The sequence below is a fragment of the Bos grunniens genome, chromosome 15 (genome assembly GCF_055505025.1).
Source record: "Bos grunniens cultivar Pamir isolate PY7600 chromosome 15, Bosgru_T2T1.0, whole genome shotgun sequence".
NCBI classification, from domain to species: Eukaryota; Metazoa; Chordata; class Mammalia; order Artiodactyla; family Bovidae; genus Bos; species Bos grunniens.
Genome location: NC_141179.1, coordinates 24,392,456 through 24,415,393, shown reverse-complemented (window position 1 = coordinate 24,415,393; position 22,938 = coordinate 24,392,456). Strand labels below are relative to the sequence as shown.

Genomic DNA, 22,938 nt, shown 5'->3' with positions numbered 1-22,938 from the left:
CTGCCTCGCAGATGTCACTAGGGCTGTGTCTTGGCACTTCAGAGCTGGAAAAGAGAGGTCGAAGTCACTGCTGAAAAACCTGACGGTCCTAGTGCAATGCCAGCAGAAAACAACAAAAGGGGCAGGACAGGCATTAGGCGAAATCTAGTTCCCAACTAGACCCAGCACTTATCAGAGTCTGGGAAGGTCCCACGGCCAATGAAAACCAAGGCAAGCACTCTGAAAAGCCACGTTCTGGTCTGGAGCACATATTCAAAAAGGCTTTATTAGCACAGGAACAACCAGAGTGAACAGTCACAGGCAAAACCCGCACGGACGCCACGTCTCTCAAGAACTCTCCACGTACTTCATGGTAGAGTTGAGAATTTCCATCCCGTGAAGCTCTCTCAGCAGAGCAGCAAACCTGTCATAATCAAAGCACAAAACTCCAGGACATAAATGCCAGGGCACAGACATCTGGTGCCCAGAGGCATCCTCCTGGCTCAGGAAGAATTTGGCTGGGAAGGCGGGACAGGGCAGAAGCTGTTTCCCTGAAGATCAAAGTGGGGAGCCCTCAGGAGGCCCAGGGAACACGGCAACACCCGCGGCGTGAGTGGGGAGCGCCTAGGAGGCCCACAGAACACGGCAGTACCCGCTGTGAGTGGGGAGCCCCCAGGAGGCCCAGGGAACACGGCAATGCCCACTGTACGAGTGGCAGACGTGCCAGAGACCCGCTGGGCCACACTCTCAGGGATTGCCTGGCAGGCTGCCACGGTGAGCCTGTCCTAGTTAATGCGCCTTGCTTTCTGTAGAAGAAAGCTTTCATCCGTTCCTTCCCTTTGAACAATCAGAACTTGGAAGGGCCTTAGGTGTGACCCAGGCCAGCTCCCACATTCTCCAGAGGAGGGATCGGAGGGTGAGGCTGGGCAAGAAGGAAGCGGGCTGGCCACAGCCCCTCCCTGTCCGCGGAAGGCACCCCTAGCGGGCCAGGGCTCCACGCTCAGGCACACGGGCACCTTCCAGGAGCACGAGGACCAGGTGTCCCCGCGCCTCAGATCAGGACAGAGTGGAGTGGGAGCCGAGCTGAGATGGCACGGCCATGCAGAGGCTCCTGGCCTGGCTTATCCGGTGATCTTTATCTGGCTGCCCCCACCCGCCCCCAGCACGCCTGTTTCTCCAGCTCAAGAATGTACCCTACAGGGCACTCTTCCATATGCTTAGGCCCCACATGGGGAAAAAAAAAATGAAGTTAGAGATTTAATTGTTTCTGGAGAAGCAGAGGAGACAGAAAGGCAGGAGAGAGAGGTGGGGATGGTGGGAGGAGAGGGAGGAGGAAAGAGGAGACTGCGGGAGCTGAGCAGAGAGAAGACGATGGCTGCTGGTGCCAGGAAAGACCCCTGTTCCATGCTGTGTCCCCTCGCTGGCTTCAGCCTGAGCACTCCCCAGTGTCCTGGGCGGGTCGGTGGGGGGGACTTCCTGCAGAGAAGGAGCTGGGCTCCCCTTGGCCCTGCGCACCTGGGCTCCGCCGTGCACAGCTTCCCCAGGGCGATGCCCGCGTTCAGCTGCACGGCTGTCTGCTGGGCATCGCTGCCTGCCAGCTTCAGCAAGACGGGCACGATGTCCGTGGACAGCAGGGACGAGGCCGCGCGCGGCACCTCCATGCAGTTCCCCAGGCAGAGGGCGGCGTTACCCACCAGGATCTCATCCTCCGAGTCCAGCAGCTGCATCAGAACCCCGAGCTCTATGGGGCAGAGGAGAACAGGCAGGGAGGCTGGCAGGGGGACGTGGTGGGTGGGCATGGAGAGGGGGCGGTGGAAGGCCGGCTGTGTCACCCGCTTGACGAATCCCTACTGAGTGCTCCTCGGCTCCTGGCCATGTCTCTGAGTGGCCTCAGGAGCCCATAGCCCAGCCGTCCCAGGAATGCCGGCTCGGCCTCAGACAGGTCTATTCTCTCTGCTTCCCGTGCGGAACCTCCCTGTTCCTCTCGACATCCCCTGACTGAGCGGGAGGCCGTGAGCCGGCGCCCTGGACCCACGGGGCCCGGGACAAGGCTCCACAGGGAAGGGTCCTGCTCCCCACTTGGTGGGCCCCCTCAGTTCCCACCCACAAGGGGAACTGCCCTGCCCCCCCTGACAGCAGCAGTTTGGTGATTAGATCACAGCCGCACTGGACTCCTCGTCGCGCATGGTCACTGAGGTGTTTCCCCCAGGAAGGGAGAGGACCCGTGTTAGGTTGTCTAAGGAGAGTGCTTTGGAAACGATCTTAGTTCGAGCTGTTTCCCAGCTGAGTCTCTAGCATAGGCACGGTGGCCGTGAGCTTCTGAAGGCTAAGTAAAGGCTTTCACAGCTGGAGGTGAGGTGACAGGGTCCCCGAACACAATGCAGGAGGGCGGGGAGGCATGGCACAGCCTCCTCGATCTCTCCTCCCTCCTCGCCTGCAGCTCCCTCTGCAGCTTCGAGGCTAGATTAACCTCCCAGTTAATGTGGGCTCTGCTTAATGAAACGATCACTTACTTTTATCCAGTCTTACCACTTCTTCTCGCGCTTCCTGATAACTGTTTGTGCAGATGGCAAGTATCTTGACTGCGTAACGTGACGCAGTCTGGCCTCCTGCCTAGATTTCAGAGTGCAATGAGAGCAAGAAATCAATGCTATGGTTGTTCCTGGCCAGAAATGACAGTGAGCAGCTGGGATTATGCTCGTGGCTTCTTAAACTCCTGACAGCGCGCTGCTGACAATATGTGTGCTTCCGGGCAAGGGGGCCTGGTCCCTGCTGGGGTGCAGGGTCACTCACATCCTCTGTAGAAGGATGTGAATGGAGGCCTGTCATGGACACCCGAGGAATTATCTGTGGAAGGCTTTAGGAGTGAGGGGCTGAGAAAAGAATGATGCTGTCGACTGGCAGATCTACCAAGAAGGGAGGCAAAGGCCCTCCCAGGTCATTTCACCATTTGAGAATGAGGGCTGACTTGCTAGGGCTGCCAGGCTGACCAGTCTGCATGAAGAACATCACAAACCTAGGTCATTTTAAGAGGGGATAACTGTCAAATCATAACCCTTAAAATCACCCTATGCAGGGGTCTTTAAAATGCAAGTGTGAGGAAACGCATGCATAAGGCACACACGTGTGAACATGGACTCAGCAGGCTCCGGTGGATATGCAAGAGTTATACAGAGTAAATGATGACCATCATCCACGCGGCAGCTTAAACTCAGACCCACCATCTGCCCCCTTGATATCACCCCTGCCCCAGCAGTAGCCCCCTCACAGAGCACCCTCCTTGGTGCCACTCAGCCTAGGCGTTTATGAATGTCTCCTGTGGGGTCATCAAGCTAACTCAGGTGAGTGAACCTCACTGGGCATATATATTGCAACTGGGACCCAGAGATGCAACCTAGTAACTGATGTCCTGGTTCAGGAGAATCTAGCTAACTCTTGTGTTTCTGTGTGTGCTCAGTCCCTCAGTAGTGTGTGTCTCTTTTGACCCCATGGACTGTAGCCTGGCAGGCTCCTCTGTCCATGGGATTTTCCACTGCACTCATATTGCAAAGAAAGTCTGAACATCCTTTTAAAAATCACGTGGGTACTCTGAAGCCTACATATTTCATAAATGGGAGTTACCCCCTAGCCTTTCCAGCAAACTGGAAAGAGCATCGTGAGCAGGAAAACATGAACAGAACCAGGGCCTGAGAAACCTTGTTGACGCCACTCAGACCATCTTTTCTGAAGACAGAGGCCATACATTTTTAAAGTTAAGCTTGAGTGGTAAGCATTTTTATGGATGTGCCTAATGAACAATTATTTGTCCAACAATCTTACATTGCTGGTCAGAGTAGTCTAGGTGAATAGGCAGAAGGGAATCCCCATTCAAAAGGTTAGAAATTAGCAGAGGGGAAATGGCAGGACCTTTGCTGAACAAAGGCCTCCTCGATACTGTTCCCCAAATAAAAGATGACACTCCTGGAAATTCCGGGGGTTGGAACTAATGAAGTTATTTTACCTTCAAGAATTTAATCATCTTCTTCACCACTCCTGCTCTGAGGGCCTCCTCAACAATTTTCAGAGAGGAAGAAAGGGTACGGCTGAGGACGCCAGCAGCTCTCTGAGTGAAGCAGAAAGGAAAGGGCACTTAAATGTTCCCACGGGGAGACGGGCACGAAAAGGGTAGGGCATTAAGGGGTGCAAACTACTACGTACAAAATAAATAAGCTGCAAGCTTACACTGCATACTACAGGGAATATAGCCACTATTTTATCATAACCATAAATGCAGCATCACCTTTAAAAACTGTGAGTCACTATGCCATACACCTGAAAGTTATATAAAATTGTATACCAACTAGCCAACGGGAATTTGCTGTACAGCTCAGGAGACTCAAACAGGAGATCTGTATCAACCTAGAGGGGTGGGATGGGGAGGGAGACGGGAGGGAGGTTCAAGAGGGAGGGGATATATGTATACCTATGGCTGACTCGTGTTGAGGTTTGACAAAAAACAAAATTCCGTAAAGCAATTATCCTTCAATAAAAATAAATTAAAAAGAAAAAAAATTGTATATCAACTATACCTCAATAAAATTTTTTTTTTCTTAAAATGCTGGTGACGTTTTAAAGTTAACAAGTAGTTTGGTGAGGCAAGAATCATTAGTGTTAGATGGAAAACATGTACCTTGATTTTAAAAATACAGTGGTTGAGTAATTGATAGCAAGTACTGATGTTTACAGTAAAGCTACTGGGTAGCCGATTCAAATTGAAGGGCTGCCAACATGGCCCCTGGGCGCACAGAGGCTCAACCCATTCCAGCTTCACAAAGGACCGGCATTCACCCCTCAGCAAGAAAGTCCTGCCCTGTATTCCTGTGGGGCTCTGATACCAGCAGGACCTTTATTACACGGTAGACTTCCTGGATTGATCCTCTGGGACTTTTATCTTTCCTGAATCTTTTTATTCTAATTTCTGGGAGACGTTATTGATTTTTATTTTCCAGTTCTGAATTTTTTAAATAGCAAGTTGTTACTGTTTTATGGCCATAACACCATTTTGAATCTTTCTGAAGATACAAATGATAGCTATTAGCTTTTTCCTCTCTTTCCTACATCATCTCTCTTTTTTTTTTCTGGACTCAAATTTTCTGCTTTCTCTGCTTTGTCTATTTACTTGTATGGCTTTCCTGAAATGCCTTGCGACTCTCAGCTTGCAAGTCACATTTATGAGAAAAAGAGTATGTCTGGGTATGTTGTGTTTATGGGGAGTCTGACCACTCCCAGGTGGGGAGGTGGCATTCTCAACTACTAGAAAGTAAGCATTTTTTTCTCTGGTCTTTCAATTCCTTAAGGAAAAAAAAAGCTCATATTTTACGCTTGAGGAATAGATGCCTGGCTACCAAATGTAGCCCCCTCATCTCCTGCTTCTGTCTTCTGCTTATGTAGCTGGCAGTTGGAATTCTGTCTTCTCCATAGAACTGCAACACACACTGGCCACCTGCCTGCTGTGTTCCCCTCGTCTGCCCTCTGCACGAAGGCGTCTTCAGTGCCACCTCATTAATCATCAGTCTTGCAGCTGTTCTCCATCATCCAGAAACTGGCTATAATAACTTACCCATCAGTGAGATAACTTACCCACTAGGCCCAGCAGTCAGAAGACCCCAAGTCCCCAAGAACAGCGATGCTTACCCCATGATTTTTGGGGTCATGCAACTTTTCTAAGGATCTGATGAAAACTGTGGTGTGCCCCTCGAGCCCATGAAAATGCACAGACATGCAGAATTTTCTATACACTTGCTGGGGGTCTCAGGGAACCTGAAGATCCACCACCTCTTCCTGGATCCCAGGTTAAACACTTTGCCCTGTAAGTCTGGATTGACTGCAGGGAACTTGTCCGCTTGCTGGTCACACAGAGGATTCGCTGGACCTACTCGGAACCTTTTCACAACCCTTGAAGCAGTCCCCAGGCTGTGACCCTTGAAGGGCTGGTTTCCCAGATCTGCCCTGGATGTGACTCTAACTGTTTCTCCATGTTTAGAGACTAATAGGCAGACCTAATAGGCAGAAATGTTGGGGCGATTCCTCATGTGAGTGAAGAACACATCCCACAATGATGGCAAACAGCCTCTTGAATCATCTCACCACTCTCCTCCTGATACACTGTGCTAGACACAGGCCTTAGTTCTCTTATCCAAATGTCAGAAACAGAAGCAAGAAAGCCATTCCAGCACTTATCTCCAAGGCAGCTAAAACCATTGTGTACAAACTCCTCCAGAATCACTGCGTTTAAAATATGTGCCCGGAGAACAGATTTTAAATAAAATCATTTGGCCTGTCCAAGTCACATAAGGATGGTTTGATATGGGACAAATCAGATATGACCTGGTGTCAGCTGTTAAGCTCCACACCTTCAAGAAAAAGGATCCTTAACTGGAGTTCCTAGATTCCAGGGCATCCACAGATGGGCACTGTGGGGGGGGCGGGGTCACCAAATCCCCTGAACCTGTAGGCAAATTCAGTATTTCTGTGCTTATGGGCATCGTTTTGCGGAGTATGTCTGCCCGATGCCTCAGAGAGCAGAAGAAGCTCAAAGGCGTGGTGACTGCAGAACAGAACAAAACAGAACAACAAAGGAAGCGGTTTCTGGATTTCCCTGGGGGCAGCTTACTGTGAGGATTCCTCCATCCTGGCTGTTCAGCAGAGACAGGCATTTCTTGCTCACCTCCATGGCCCAAACCTACAACAGGGAGCGCGAGAAGGAGCTTGCCTGTCCCAGCCACGGTCATCTGCAGATTCCTTCTGGGCGCTCACACAGAACTGACCACTTCCCACTCCCTCCTTGCCACCGCCAGGTCAGTCCCCATTTCCTTCACAACATCTGTGATTGCTCTCATTTCTTTCCCACATTCATCTCCCCCAACTACGAGGGCCACATCGTATTTGACTGTGTAAATGCGGAACTTAGCACCGTGCACAGAGCCCTGGACACTCAGCTGGTTTGCAGAATGAATAACTTACAGAGTGACTCATCCATCCCTCAGCAGAGCAGGGGTGGAACCTCCGCCCAGCGTTCCCCATTCCCACCGCCAGGGTTTGAGTCCCCTGCTTCTAGCCTCTTCATGGCAACGAGAGCAGTTCTATGCAACAGAATGTGTTAAGGTACGGAGAAAAGAATCCGGTACCTCGGAGACAAAGGGGGACTGAAGACACAAGTTCATCACGAGTCCCAGGAGGGCATACATGACGTCTCTGAACAGGTCCGCATCCTCCTCACATTTGGCCTTGGGAAACAAAACAAGGTGATCATGTGATCTTCTTGCAGCTGTCATGGTCACCTGTTCCCCTTGGTGATGGTCCCAGATCTCTCACACTCCTTAAATGGCCAGAGTCATGAACTGAAGTGATGCAGGAAAATCAGAGACTGATTTATAGCACACAGTGTCTGGCGCCTCTGCTGTGGAGCTCTGGCCCTGGGTTCAAACTGAAGAGGGAGATACTGAAATGGGTGCTCAAGCCAGCTTCACAGAGAACCCTCCAGACATCTCCGGGGTGGAGGAGACTTGATCTGGAGAATTCTTTAAGGCCAGCTGTCCATCAAATCTAGGGTTATAGACGGGGTAAGCCACTGGCCCCTGCACCCTCAAACAGAATTTTTAGAAAAGTCAGATAATTAAGAAGAAGCCCATGGCCCCAAAGTAGGTAGAAGACTGGCTCTGAACAGAAAAGCTGAAATACCATGAGGCCCAAGCAGGCAGCCCCAAAGTCTTCAGAGGCAGACATCTGTCTTTGGGCGGCGGCCTCAGCGCTGAAGTTCCCCATGATGGCAAGACACTGGCAGAGAGCTGATATGTTGGTGACCTTGGGATCTCTCTTCTGAAAGGGAAGGAAGAGAAATCAAATCTGCAGAGAGCAGAGGAATAATGCCGGAATCATCTCCATGCGTGTCCTTCACTCTCCAAAACGTCTGGGAACCAGAAGGCCTGATGTCACATGGGGATGTCAGTGGGGTCACGCTGGCAGAAAGGAAGGAGGCACACAGAAGGACAGACCCCAAAGCACCTTGGCCTGGTTCCAGTCACTCCGCCAACCAGCTGGGGGCACTGCGGCAAGTCCTGTCTCTTCTCAGAGCTTCCATATCCACATGTGTGAAATAGCAGGGTGCTCATGCACCCTCCAAGGACCCCTGAGGGTTCTATGGGTCCCTGGGGACAGGTCTGTCACAGCACACTCTTCTGAAGGACTCCCCCACTCCCCCCAACACTTGCACCTTTCTCCCTCATTGACTCCAACCACCACACCTGCTCTCCTGATCAGGAAGACAATTCAGGGGACAGGGTTGCATATGGTACTTATGACACTGGTGACCTGATGCAAAGAGCCAACTCACTGGAAAAGACTGATGCTGGGAAAGATTGAAGGCAGGAGGAAAAGGGGGTGGCAGAGGATGAGATGGTTGGATGGCATCACCGACTCAATGGACACGAGTTTGAGCAAGCTCCAGGAGTTGGTGATGGACAGGGAAGCCTGGCATGCTGCAGTCCATTGCAAAGAGTCGGACACGATTGAGTGGCTGAACCACAACAGCAACAACAGTTTATCACAGGACTTGGGTCAGAAGGGGACTGGTGGAGACTGACCAACTTTCCGCCTTCACCGCCTGCAGCCTTCCTCCCTTGCAACCAGACCTGCCCATGAACCTTCTCCACCTGCCCCCACAGCAACTGTTCCAATAACCAAGACTTGTATAAATTCCAACTGTGAATAAATGATCAATCAACCCGAGAGGCAAAGGGAGTTCTAGGAGGCAAACCCCTGTTGAAACAGCCCTGCGCACGCTCCCGAGAGGATCTGTCGCAGGTGACCAGACAAGGGTTGGCTCACCAGCACGCCCGTCAGCACTGGAAGGACGTCTGGAAGGCTGGTCTGGAACCAGGCTTGAAATCTGTCAAGAGAACATCAGCCATGACTTATTTCTACACCGTGCAAAGTGAAACATAAGTGCAGTGTCTCAGGTAGCGGAATCGACAGTCCAGCTGTGGGCCCCTGTCATTTGCTCCTGCGTGAAGGAGTCATTTGGAAGCAGAAAAGGTCGTCACTGGGTAGGTCATGTGGCTTTACTCTACTTCTAAGCCTGGAGACTGGCCTTTGATGTGAAACAACACATCTCAGAGGTCCGCTCTCTTCTGCAGAAGCTGCTGGAATCTTGAGGTTTCTGCAAATTGACTTCGCACCACCCCTCCCTTCCCCTTGCTCTGAGTTACATGGTGTAAGCACATTTACATGTCACAGCTGTCAGGACGGCCCCATGGCATGTACGCCTCCACCTGATATTCGGGCTAGTACTGTCCCCAGCCCCTGCCAATGGCCAGCTACCTGCATGAGGAGCTCTCTCTATATATAACCATTTCTAGGTAAGATGCCCTAATGTTGGTGAGGAAATTAAAAACAAAACAAGAGGCATTAAAAAAAATAAAATGAAAAGTTATGAAAATCTAAGATCTTTACTGTCTTCTCCAGCATCAGCTAAAGAAAAAAACAAACAGACAAAAAAGGCAGGAGGCTGGCTACCCATTATGCCCCTGGCATCCCAGGAGGGCTCCCGTGTTCCCGTGTTTCTCCTCCCTCCCCATCCCTTTCTCTTTTTCCTCCCTCCTCCTTCTCTTTCCTATTTATTCAACACACATCTGCCAGGCAGTTCCTACTAGGCAGTGATTAGGGGAAGAGGCTTCACCAGTACCCAATAATAGTAGGTTTGCTTACTATGAGACGTGCTGTTCTAAGTACATGACAGCTTCCAAGCCTGTTGAGGGCCGGGTTCCCCTGCATGCAGAGGGATTGGGGCAAAGTGGTGACCACAGCCCTTGGGGACATCAGCTGTCCTACGCAGTGAATCCTCAGTTCGCCCAACCTCCCGCGTTGCCGCACATTTTAGAAGATCAGATGGTGCAGCAGAGGCTGAAGAAGAGATGTCAATTTCTGGAAGAAAAATTACCTTTCTTGCAGAGCCAAGTCTGTGAGCAGTCCCATGGCTGAGTTGGCCTTTTTATCTGAGAAGTCAAGGAATGACACCAGAGCTTCCAACAACCTGCAAACATACGTAACACCTTCAGGGTGGGCTGACCTCCAGCTCACAGCACCCCCAACGAGAGGGCCTGGTGTGGAGACCAGGGAGGAGTCAGCACCTGAGCGAAGTGAGCTGAGAGGGCTGCTCATGCCCCCAGGAAGCCTAGCCCCTTGCCCACCCCAGCAAGGCAGGTACTATGCCATGAGAACGGTTTACCACTTAATGTGCGGTTCCAGGGGGGTGAACAGTTTTAACCTGCATTCACTGATCATCAGACGCTGACTTGGAAGGCCTCTGGTGCCTCTACCGTGTGACTCTGGCACGGCCAAGCTGAATCACACAGATGACATCTAAATGGCACGCTTACTTATGTGCTGATGACTAAGTGGGAGGCCCCCTAATGAAGCAGGGGATGGATTAAAGATTTAACAAGATTTTGACAGGTTGCTGAATACATGAGATGAAATTTCAGAGAGTTAAAGTCCTTCACTGAGAGCTGGAAAATCTGTTTAAGTAACAGAAATGGGAGACCTGGTTGATAACTGACTCATGTGAAAAAGACTTAAGATTTTTAGCCAACTGCAAACCCAGGATATGAGCAAACAGTCTGGTGCGGCTGCCATAAAACGTAATGGGGTATCATGCTGCCTTAAGGGCTGACCAGCACCAGGACGATGGGAGTAGAAGTCACGTGTCCATCCGGCAAGCCCATACTGAGCATCTACAGCGTGCCGAGTGCTGTGCTTGGCCGGGACACCGTGCTGAGCGCCTGGCCTCCTATGGTGACATGTGTCAGGTGATAGGATAAAACAGGCACATATCAAGTGGGCACGGAGCCCACCTAGCAAGAGCTGCGGGAGGATGGAGATGAGGCGGACATTCCCACCTCACTTGAAAGTGGAGCATTGGCTACTTGTCCCTTTGTCCAGGCAGTCAACAGCACTCACTGGCACTGACCGTGTGCCAAGTGGAAAAAGACAAGGTCCCAGCTCCAAGGAGCTTGCAGGCCCACATCAGGCATGTAGGGACAGGAGAGGCAGAGGGCACAGTAGTCAGAGATGACAAGGTGTGAAACAGCAGAGACACACTTGGGGACTGCTAATGGGTCCTCACAGCTAGTGTGTAGGGTGTCCTGCTAGTGGACAGGGAGCAGCCAGCCTGGGTCACGATGGACTGTCTGTCTATGGTCTTCTGGAATGTCTGTACTTTCCCTGGGCGTCCTGAGTCCCAAGTGTGGTGCGGGTGTATGGTGGGGTAGGGTGGGCTGCAGGCTCTTGAGCCTCTCTCAGTTTCTGAGTGAGAGGAAGTTCCAGGAAGTTGCATTTTATAATTTTATTTATTTATTTGGCTGTGCTGGGTCGTCATTGCTGTGTGGGCTTTTCTCTAGTTGTGGTTCAAGGGCTCCTCACCACAGCGGCTTCTCTCATCGCAGAGCATGGGCTCCAGGGCGTGTGGGTTCCGTAGCTGCAGCTCCTGGGCTCGAGAGCACAGGCTCAGTAGTCGTGGCACACGCCTAGCTGCTCTACGCATGTGGGATCTTCATGGACCAGACATCAAACCGTGTCTCCTGCTTTGGCAGATGGATTCTTTACCGCTGAGCTACCAGGGAAGCCCCGAAGCTGCATTTAAATAAAGTCCCCAGGTGATTCCTAGACACTCTATTTCTCAGAAGTTCAAGAACTAGTCTAGGAGGCAGTATAAAGTCCTTTCAGCGTTTTAAGTAGGAAAATAACCGGACAGATGTGCATTTGGGACAAATCCCTTTGGTGGTGCGGCAGAGGTGGATTAGAGCAGGTGGCACAGGAGGCAGGGAATCCAGTGGGGGAGAGCTGGGACTGTTCAGACAATCAAGGTCAAGGGATGATCTGGGATGGGGCAGAGTAAGACGTACAGTCGAGAAGACGAGGCCTCATGATGACCTAGAGGGAATGCCTGAGACACTGCAGGAGGGAGACGGGAAGTGCGTCCACGAGATGCTGAGGAAGTAGGACTGACAAGTACCATCTCCTGAGGGGTGTGGGGAGGGAGCCATCCAGGGAGCTCCCAGGATTCTGGCCTAGGCAGCAGGGCAGATGAAAATGCCATATTCGAAGACAGAAGTTCAGCTAGGGGGTGTGGGTTTGAAGAACTACTTTTGAAATACTAAGTTTATGATAAAATTACTAAGCTTATGATAAAATTACTAAAGTATGATAAAATTACTAAGCTTATGGTAAAATTACTAAGCTTATGGTAAAATTACTAGGTTTATGATACTTGGGATGTTGTGATGGAGGTGCCCAGTGACAGAGGGATGCTTCCTTCTAACATCTGAGAAAGAGACTTAGATGTGATAACTGGGGCCATGGACGAGAAGAGATAGGATGTTTGAGTCCCTGACCAGGAAAGATGACAGCATAAAGGGGGCTCGCCAAGGGAGCCAAGAAGGAATAGCCAAGAAGGAATAGGGTAGGAGGAGGGCCAGAAAGAATGCTATCATTACGAGCAGATGCCATGAGGCTACAATGGGAGATAAAGAAAGAAAAGAGCCCATCATATTGGGTTCTTATGTTCAGGAGCATGGCTTCCAGTCACCCACATGTATGGTACTGGGTTTATTTAGCAGCTTGTTCTGGGAGGGATCTGGAAGCCAAACCACCTGAGGAATGGTTGAGGAAACAAGGATGCGTGGGGCCGGAAAATGCCAGTGTCTTTGGACACATCAAACAGTGGACAGAGGGAGAGTGGATACAACCTGTAGGGCTTCGACAGACAGAACCGAGGCCTCGGTACAGAAGGCAGACCTGCCCCGAGGTGGTGGGGGAGGCAGCTTGTGTTTGGTGTAAGGAGATCATCTTATATCAATCAGAACTGTTCCGGAACAGAGCACACTCCTCTCCTTAACTGGGGAGAGACCCCTACCCTATAAGCTGCTGTGGCGCCCATTCCAGTCAAATGGAGAAGAAAATGCAAATGCTGGAATCTTCCCTGCAGCGCCTCACACACAGGACTTTTGGGAAACCCCAGAGGGGACAGTGTGCTGGGTGGGGCTGGACTGGATTGCTGCTACGGTCCCTCCACACTGGGGGTTCTGCAAAACCCCAACTTCCTCAGGAGACCATCCAGTGTTCCTGCTGTCAGAAATCATTTATTTCCCTCAGCTCAGATTCTTCCCTCACCAAAGCAAACCTGTTTTCTGTAGTCTTGTGATGAATACTAACTAACCTGAGTGGTACAGAAGAAGAGCTGGGGGTTTAAGATTCTCTGGGTTTTGTACTTGGAAACATAAATGAGATAAAAGGCACACCCTAACTGGACACAGATGACAGGCGTGTCCTTTTTTGGCAGATGTTCTGCTCTGCTGACCTGCAGCTGATGGACAAAGTAGAGGGACCATAGGTCAGAAAATGGTCTAAATAACCAATAAGTGCGCTTTCCCCTTAGTTTAGGACCCTGAGCAATAGACCCAGAAGATAGAAAGTGAGCAAAAGTCATTATTGAGTCCAAAACACATGTCAGGCGTGAAACTAGTTGCTTTCTTTGATGTGGCAGATGCTGTTTGCTGGTGAACCAGACATCCCGTTACCCTCCTTCTGTCCTGCCTGCCTCTGCCTCAGAAGCTGGGACCATCTGCCCTCCAGGGTGGCATGTGACACAGTTCTGACCAAAGAGAAACAAAAGCAGCAGCTCCTCTTGATAAAAGGGACAGACCCAGTTGGTGCTAATCTGTCTTAAAGAGGGATGTGATACTTGGAGTTGCAGCAGCCTTATGTGACCATGAGGGAAAGGTCAAGAGAGGGACAGAGACCTTGAGCCTGCCATCATTAAGCCACCATCAGCTATTACTATCTTTAGTCTTTTGGTTTACAGAAAAACAAGATGAGTTCTCTGGGTTAAGTCAAGAGACTAATCTGTCAAATGTGGCAGAAAAAAGTTTACCTGGCATATAGGCATCATCTCTCTGACGTTTCACCATAAATCTCTGATACAGATGAGATACCAGGCGCATCAGGGCTTAGCAGTTTCCTGGGTCACACAAGCAGAAAGAGACACGTGGAAGGCTGAGGCTCCTGACTGCTGCAATCTAAGCCCCAGCACTTTTCACAAAGGGACACTGGCCTTCACTTTGCTGCTGCCATGCACACTTGTCCCTTCACCTTCTTATACGGGGAGGAATGCGAGGGTCATGGGACCTGGCCTGTTTCAAACTATCTCATTTCAGAGAACACGTTCTACCTCGTTCCAGTTTACCTGGAGATAGATATTAACAAGAAGAGTGGGCACAGGGGTGATAAACGGAGATTTCTTCGTCTAAAGCAAGTAGGCTGTACTGCACAAGATGATGACAAACGCCAAGACACTGGAAAAATTCAAATGAAACTCAAGCAATTCAAAAACAAGCTTGGGCGGGGGGTGGGGAAAGCTTATGATAACTGTGGCTGTATTTACTTAAAGAGACCAAAACCAAACAAAAAAACATATGATGAAGGTACGGAGGAAATGACTGCAGAGTCATTTGAAATGTGAAATGTGCTTTTGATGACTTAACTCCGCTAACGACCCATCTGCCAGTGTGCGCTGAGCTTCAGGGGCTGCCAGGGCTTGTCCTGTGAGCCGCAGGGCTGGGCTGGGCTGAGAAGGGGCAAGTCAGAGCCCAGGCTCATCCCCATACCGTCCTCAGCACCCACGGGCCTCCTCACCAACATGGGACAGGCACCAGAACTCTCAGCATGGTCCAAGCAGGTCTGACACGGCTTCAGATTTGGCTGCCTTTCTAACAGGGAACAGAGACTAGGAGTAAGCTCCATGGCCTGGGAGACAGCTGGCTGAGATGACCCGAGTCACTCTCCTACCCCACCTGTGAAATGGGGGAAGGACACTTATCTTGCCTCCTTCCCAGTGAGATAATAGTGAATAGAATCGGAAGCCAAATTCTGTTTTTAGATTACATAGGAAGCATTTATAAAGCAATGGTATAACCATGGCCGGGGTTCCCAGATGGTGCAGTGGTAAAGGACCACCTGCCTATGCAGGAGACACAGGGGACTTGGGTTCAATCCCTGGGTCGGGAGTCCCCTGGGGGAGGAAGTGGTACCCCACTCCAGTATTCTTGCCTGGAGAATCCCATGGACAGAGGAGTCTGGCGGGCTACAGTCTGTGAGTTTGCAAGAGTTGGATGCGACTGAGCACACACACAGACGCACACATAGACACGATCACAGCTACTATTTCTTTTAAATTGAACCACATGAAATTGTCAACATGCAACCTTTTCTTGACATAAAAAGTGGCAATTTCACATATTCAAACTAATAATCTTTAGATGGAAAAGCACCAGGCAGAATCACTATGGCTCATTTAAAATTAAAAAAGAAAGTCTACTTAGGAAAGAGGCACATTCCATTCCTATCACCTTAAGCCTTGGAAAGACCTACACACAACAGCATTTGAGATGTGTTGTATTTATTTGTACCCTACTCACTCCAGAAAGGATTTAAGGATAAGTAAAATCAGGTAGCATTACCTGAAACAGGAATAAACGAAGAAAAGTAAGAACAGGAGCAGGGTGGAGCCAAGACTGAGGCTCAAAGAGCAGAGGCAAATGGCCCGTTTTACAGGTAGGTTCCAAATCGGATTTTGCAAGTGCCGCCATATTTACATGGTCTTCAGGGTCTGTTCCCTGGTGCCCAGGGGTTAAGACTCACGCAGGGGACCCGGGTTTGATCCCCGGCTGGGGCACTTGGTCTGACATGCCGCAGCTAAGAGTTTGCATGCCTCAACCAAAGACCCTGCCTGCCACAACTAAGACCTGGCACAACCAGATAAATAAACCTGTGAAAAGAAGGAAACAAGCGCAGAAGTGACACTGTCCATGGCAGTAAGTTCAGACAGGAGTTTGTCCTGGAGGTCCTTAAGAGGGAGTGTTCTTCTCACAGGCTCCTTCTGATTTTCAACCCTTAATCTGGTCAGCTGGCTCCTCTCACGTCAGAGATGTGGGAAAGGGGACAGGTCTTAATGTGGCAGGTGAAACCTGAGATGCCGCAGGGAAGCTCCCGCCCGCACGCACGCCGAGCCTTACCGGATCAGGTCAAGGTGGCCGATGATCAGGCTCCGTCCGTTCTCCGTCTGGGCGAGCTGCAGCAGCAGGGCCAGGCTCTGCTGCCGGATGGCCGGGACCCTGGAGGCCAGCAGGGAGGGCAGAAGTGGGCCCGTGTCCGGACGCAGCACAAGCAGGCGCTGGTTCTCCTCTGCAGAACACAGGGCACGTCAGCCTCATGCAGACCACGATGGTCACGTGGGCTCTGTCTTCCCTCCTCTAACGAGAAACCCAACTCTTCTCCAGGAGGCAGGCTAATGAAGGTAAGAGCACGGATTCTAGAAGCAGAATATGGGATCTGAACCATCAGGAGATGACCTTAGCCGAGTTATTGATCCCTTAGCTTCCTCATTAGTGGAACGAGGAAGAGGACCAACGTAACAGTTGTCATGACGATGCAATGAGTTAATGCGTGACGGTGTGGAGAACAGGGGCTGGTACATACATATATGTTAGCTAGTATCATTGTTCTTGCCAAAGGCTCCATGGTGGACGGTATCCGGAAATGTGAAGAAAGGGAAAGAAATCAGCTGAATGGTGAAGAGCTTTAGACCATCAATTTTCATCTAATGGCCAAAGCAACCATCTGAGTTCTTTCTAGAAAACTAGAATGACCACGCGAGAACATTAATGAATGAAGCACACTACCCTTCCTGGCTGTGAACTACTTCCAGGGTGGTAGCATTGGATATGCCCTCTCCCCCATCACCCAGTTCATTTTCTAAACCAGTGCATGAATTTATCTGAGAGCAGGCAGAGGGATACAGGCTGGAACATGAGGCTGAGCTCTGAAACAGAGCACAGTTTGTTTAGATTACAGAAAAAAATGGACAGTAGCTCACTGTCAACAACTCAAATAACACAAAATGTGAATACAGCTGAAAATAAAAGTTTCTTCTCTGTAACCTCCTCCAGGTAAGCACTTTCCCTAAGGGGGGCTGGTATTCATATGAATAATGTTAAAATATAATACATCCTTCCCATAATTGGCTTTTCTCTCCAGTCAGCACTATATCCCAGACCTACTTCCATGCCTTTACTTTTAAGCATTCCTTTGTCCTATTTAAAAACATCTCTGTATTTACTGAATTGGATACACCAAGATTCCATTCACCTGAGACAGAGCATTTATGTCCTAAGTTGTGTCTGATGGTATTTTTCCAGATGTTAAAAAAGATGTGACCTCAAGGTTCACAGAAACCAAAGTTGGGTGCAGACTGAGGAAGTGGGGCTGTACAGAGGGAGACAGGTCCCATTCAGACTGAGGAAACACCTTGTCATCAAGTCCATCTTCTTAACCTCAGGCAAGGGGGTCTACGCAAACACCCCCCAGGGCCCATGCAGTGCCCTACGAGCAGCAGGGCACCTGGATAAGGATGTTAGTCTGAGCATAATTCCCTTCATGGAAGAGGCCCCCTGATTCTCTAGAACCTAAGATTTCTACAATTTAAGGTGATACCTCCACTCTACTAAATGAATAAAAAAAATTATATTCTCTCATATTCAGCATTTAACCATTTACAGGCTGCATTCATAAGCTCCCTCGCTGACTTCCCATGAGAACCCACGCATGGGAGAAACAGCTATCACTATTCCCACTTTCACTGTTTTGTGTTTAGACATTTTTCCTCATTTGAAAAAACACTTTTTTTTTTAAATGAGAGAAACACCTAAAATTTTTATTTACATTGAGGTCACTGAAGTGGCGACCGTATAAAAATTTAGCAAACTCCAGAAGATGCTAATATGTAAAAAGGGAAGAGTGAGGGTAAATAAAATCCCCAAAGCATGTCACTGCTTCACTGTAATTAAGCAGTCAGTATTAATCAGTGTCACAAGAGGCCATCGGGGGTGGCCGTAAATCTCATGATGCTGAAATGGGTACTAAGGTCAGCAAAAAGCAGCACTATTTTTCAGCACAGAAAAGGAAAAACTTTACTTGCCCCACTGCCGATGCATGAAGTGAAGCTACTTGTCTGCAAAGAGCAGGGCAAGTGCCCAGATGATGAGACGTGATGCCGACCGTGACCTTGCCTGCGTGGAGGCAGCTATGAGAGTGCAGCACAAATCTGTATGCTTTTTCCAGGCGACAGTCTAGACCTCCACGTGGCAGGGCCTGTCCCAGGGGAACAATCACGCCTGCCCCCGCCCCTGCTCTGTAACTCTCCCATTACCGTGCACCGATGATGACCGATGGCGGTTCCCTGGCTTACCGTTCTCGCTGCACACTGCCTGCCAGAGTCTGAGAACAGATAAGCACACCGTCTCTTCCACGGCATCTTTTCCTGCTGTAGAAAAGCACCTACAGTGTGCAAGGGAGACATATTGAAATTGCAGTCTTGATGTTCCTTTCAGTTGGTTTCATTTCACCCCCAGACTCCTCAAATGTGGGTTTAAGCAGGTCACCAGGACCGAGGGACTGCTAAGCCCTGAAATGAGGTCCAGGACAAGGATGCAGCTGAGGGAGCTGGGGCTGCCTGGAGAAAGGACAGTGAGCCAGGGGCCAGGCCGATGGCTGCACCAGACCAGCGAACTGTTTACGGGCCTCCTCACGCCTGCAAATGTGTGCCAGTGACTCCAACCCATGTCTTGTCCTAATCCCCAGGAATTGCATCAGAACAACTGAAGTACAAAATAAAATTAAAATACATTTAGCAAACTACCTCCTGCCGTATGAGTCTTCCTTCAGATGAAATTATAAATGGGTTCAGCCAGGACCCAACAGATCTCATTTCCTGAAATGATCAGCAAATTCCAAAAGAGGAAAAGAACAAAGAGCCATCTTGCAAAAACTGGTGGGAAAACCAGCAAGAATGGTCATTTCTCTGACTTTGAAGGGCTTGGAGGAACCCTGGCAAGTTTTGGTAACTTTTCTCTCTCTGCAGTTGTTAACTGTGGTGTAACTCTAACTGCTCACAGCTCAAGGGTGTTCACATGGCACTCAGTATCGACTGATAGTAGTACCGTCTGCCATCACACTGCCTGTGTACTGAGTGTCTGATTGCATAAGAAATGGTTGTCTTTCCTTGTTTTGAGGCCAGGCTGTCTTTACAAGCATCCCTACCTTCTTATGACCTCATTCTCACTGATGATACTGAATCCATTGTTTGTTCTGAATAAAGTTCGTTCTGTGCCTGAAACAAATTCGGAGAACACCACATCGTCAGAATCTGAACCGCCTGCTTGAACCGTCTAGCTGTCACAGAGCCAGATGATAACAGAAACCCAATATGGAATGTCTAGGTCACCAAATTCACAGTTTGGGCAGAAACTAATGCCTCCCATTCTGAAACCTACACCTGTCATCAGCCACTTGGTACCACAGTAAGAGGGACATCCTGTTCACGGGAGAGCTGGGTCCGGGTGGCCCCGTGAGTGATCTGACAACTCCTCATTTTGTAAGCTTTAGAGAGTCTCCAGGAGCTGCTTAAACTCCTGGAAGAACTGGCATATCCATCTGTTCTTAAATGTTTACTTTGAAGCTGTTTCCAGGCTCTAGAGAGGAACTGATAATCATCAAGAAGCTACTGCAGGGGTGTTTGAGCACCCTCCACTGTACACTAAAGAGAAGTTAGACTCCATCCATTTGTACAAACAAACAGCATTCTGGCACTGAGAAGCAAGGAAGGTTTCAGCCCTGGGATCAGTGATGACAGGAACTGGTAAGAGAGAGCAGTATGGGTCTCATTAGCAGGAGAAGAGCTGATGTTTGCTCTGAAACTCTTTTCACATCCTAAGAAACTATCAAGTGTGACTGGGATGAACTTCATGGTTTTTCTTACAAAATTCTGTCTTCCATTCCTCTATAGTTGGGGGGAGATATGTGGGGATAACAGAAGGTGTTTTGGGGTATACATGGGGTATGTGGGGCTTCCCTGGTAGGCTCAGCTGGTAAAGAATCCGCCTGCAATGCAGGAGACCCCAGTTCGATTCCTGGGTCAGGAAGAGCCACTGCAGAAGGCATAGGCTACCCACTCCAGTATTTTGGGGCTTCCCTGGTGGTTCAGACGGTAAAGAATCCCCCTGTAATGCAGGAGATCTGGGTTCGATCCCTGAGTTGGGAAGATCCCCTGGAGAAAGGAGTGGCTACCCACCCCAGCATTCTAGCCTGGAGAATTCCATGGACAGAGGAGCCTGGCTGGCTACAGTCCATGGGGTGGCAAAGAGTCGCGACTTTCGCATGGGGTATGTGTGGGGTATGGAAATGGTGTGTGGGTATGTGCAGCCCGTGGGGAACAGAGGAGAGGTGACGTGTGTGGTGTGTGGCTATGTGATATAAGCATATATGGTGTCTGTATCCCGTGCGCATGGTGTGTGTGTGATGTATGTGATACAAGCACACGTGATGTGAGCACGTGCTGGGTGTGCATGTTAAGTACGTATGCAGTGGTGTATGCTGTGTTTTTTGTCGCGTTGTGTGTCTGCTATTTATTGCAGGTGTGTGTGCAGTGTCAGCAGAGGACAGGATGGAGCTGGCTGGGGTGGGGGATATTTCTTAAGCACCCCCTTTAGCACCTGCATTATAATAAATCTTCAATCAATATTTGTGGCAGGAAGGGAGGAAGGGATTCTTTGCCTCCTATGGTCAGACCTCTAAACCCTGTCCCTTCAGACTAGACAACATTCATGAGATCACACACACTGCTGGCTTACAATCCTTCATCATCTCAGTCAGGATTTCAATCCCCCCTGCGTAGAACAAAGGGATCTGATCAGGCTTGGAAAGAGTCTCCAGAAGATTCTTGGTCGTCACGGCCGAGTTCTTTCCTGAGTCCAGTGACTCCTGGGCTTCCTTCTCTTGAACGTCTGCTTTCTCCCGAAGATCTACCTGATTCAGGTACTCTAGCAAAACAAGGAGAAGAAGCACACCAACATCCTAACAAGCAACCTGTACACCAACCTTTTTCTGAAGATGGACAGTTGAGAGGCAGAAAGCATGAGAATAATTCAAACTTGTTTTCAGCATGGAAAACTTTTAGGAAGGGTGTATAGTTTCTACCCAGAATCTTAAAACATCTTGGAATCATCCAAGGACAACGTCGCTTGTGGTCTAAAAGGCTTGAAGGCAGGATGGCAGAGAAAAGGAGGAAGGCCAAGAACAGAGAAAGAGGAGGTGGGCAGGGTGGTTAATGAGAGGGCTGGACTGTGCAGGGCCGGGCAAGGCTGTGCCCGTGGCCAAGTGCAGAGAAGGCATGGAGGGCACCCCAGAGCCAGAGCACAGGGGGAGGTGCAATTCAAACAAGGGCGTCAGCAGGAAGTCTCACCTTTTACCTGTGTCTGCAGCTGGGGGTTTATTTCTAAGATCTTCTGATAACACTCTCTAGACTAGAAGAAAGAAACAAGGCCATGAAGAGTGGCTAGTGGGGAGTGGTGATTATAAGAAAGCCACTGGGTACCACAGGGCTTGGCTTCTTCATTATCTCCTCCCAGCCTCCCTTGCTCCCCTCGTCGGAGGCAGGCATGGGGAACGCAGCATGCATTTGACATTTTGTTTAGGCTTCTCTGGTTCTGTGAGGCAATGGGCATTATTTCAAAATTCATTTTTAAAAATAGTGTTGTCAGATACAGTCTGTGATGGAAAATAACCACTCCTAAATTCTCATGGTTCATGACTGGCTGGGAGAGGAATAATCATAAGGTAAATGCAAAATTCAGATGTGATATTTGCACTGAGAGAGGATGGGAGGCTACCTGTCAGATATGCCCACGTGGAATAAGGAAATAAATGAAGCTAGAAACATTGTTGACCGAGACTTCAGAACAGGAGGAGACAGTTGCTTATTTAAATATGCAGGCTGCGAAGGGCTAGTGAGGGGCTGCTCACTGGCCGTGGAATAGTCAACCAGAACACCTGAGAGTGAGGGGCTCTCACTGAGGACACTGTTAGAAAGTTTCTGCAGAAGAAAGATTCTTGCTAATGGGTTTAGGATGACAGGTTTAGGGCAGAGAAGAAAAGCTCAGGGGGAAAAAAAATGGTTCTCAGATATCTTAAAGGCTCAAGACTCATCTAGAAGGTCAGGATTAAGAAATAAACTGAAGGAAAAAAACATCACATTAAAACAGGGAAGAGTGCTGTCGGATATCGAACATGGTAACTGTAATAGACTGAATGTTTGGATCTTCCCAAAATTCATGGTGAAACCTAATCCCCAGTGTGATGGATCTGGACGTGTGGGCTCTGGGAGGTGACTGGGTCATGAGGTGGAGCCATCCCCAGAGAGCTTCCTTGCTCCTGCCGGCTGCCTAGGAACTGGGACACAGGCCCTCAGCAGACACTGAATTTGCCGGCATCTTGATCTTGGACTTCCCAGAACTGGGAGAAATAAACCTTTGTTGTATAAGCCACCTGGTCTATGGAATCCCAAAGGACTAAGACGATATCCCTGTTTCCAACTTCTTTTTAACCCTAGCTCTAATCTATCAGTAATGCTTGTTGACTTCACTGTCAGCATATAAGCAGAGACCCTCACTTCTCACCACCTTCACTGTCAGCAACCTGGTCCAAGCCATCGTCACCTCTCATTTGGATAATTTGTTGCAATAGCATTCTGACTGGTTTCCTGTCCTTTTCTTACCCTGTCAAGATACATTCTCAATACAGCAGAGTGATGCTTTAAAACACAACTCAAATCATTTCGCTTCTTTACTCAAAACCTTCTGATGGTTCCCAGGGCACTCAAAATAAAAGTTCAGGTCCTTCGAAAAACCTGCAGGGCCCTAGGGCATCAGTCCCTCACACACTCCCACGGGCTCACCCTCTCACCCTCCTTGCTCGCTCCATTCTAACCATCCGTCTATCTGAACCATTCCTCCACTGTATATCCACATGGCTTCC

General features: G+C 49.5%; 1 protein-coding gene across 13 annotated transcripts in view; it reads right to left on the bottom strand.

Moving 5' to 3' along the window:
* Nucleotides 1-232: 232 nt before the first annotated feature.
* The window catches only part of TTC12 (tetratricopeptide repeat domain 12), a 47,856-nt gene continuing 25,150 nt past the window's right edge, over nt 233-22,938 (bottom strand). For 6 of the 13 annotated variants that reach the window (XM_086339256.1, XM_086339257.1, XM_086339260.1 and 3 more), the window contains 14 exons: nt 21,368-21,428; nt 20,757-20,945; nt 19,168-19,237; nt 18,317-18,405; nt 16,086-16,254; nt 9,956-10,048; nt 8,845-8,905; nt 7,699-7,836; nt 7,146-7,244; nt 6,632-6,700; nt 3,980-4,081; nt 2,493-2,592; nt 1,495-1,720; nt 233-403 (listed from right to left, as the gene is read on the bottom strand). In XM_086339256.1, coding sequence (XP_086195382.1) covers nt 328-403; nt 1,495-1,720; nt 2,493-2,592; nt 3,980-4,081; nt 6,632-6,700; nt 7,146-7,244; nt 7,699-7,836; nt 8,845-8,905; nt 9,956-10,048; nt 16,086-16,254; nt 18,317-18,405; nt 19,168-19,237; nt 20,757-20,945; nt 21,368-21,428 — 1,542 coding nt within the window. In that variant the 3' untranslated portion in view covers nt 233-327. Of the gene's footprint in view, nt 404-1,494; nt 1,721-2,492; nt 2,593-3,979; nt 4,082-6,631; nt 6,701-7,145; nt 7,245-7,698; nt 7,837-8,844; nt 8,906-9,955; nt 10,049-11,357; nt 11,647-12,135; nt 14,033-16,085; nt 16,255-18,316; nt 18,406-19,167; nt 19,238-20,756; nt 20,946-21,367; nt 21,429-22,938 lie in introns of those variants that run through there. The other 7 variants (XM_086339263.1, XM_086339264.1, XM_086339265.1 and 4 more) reach the window with 3 other exon arrangements.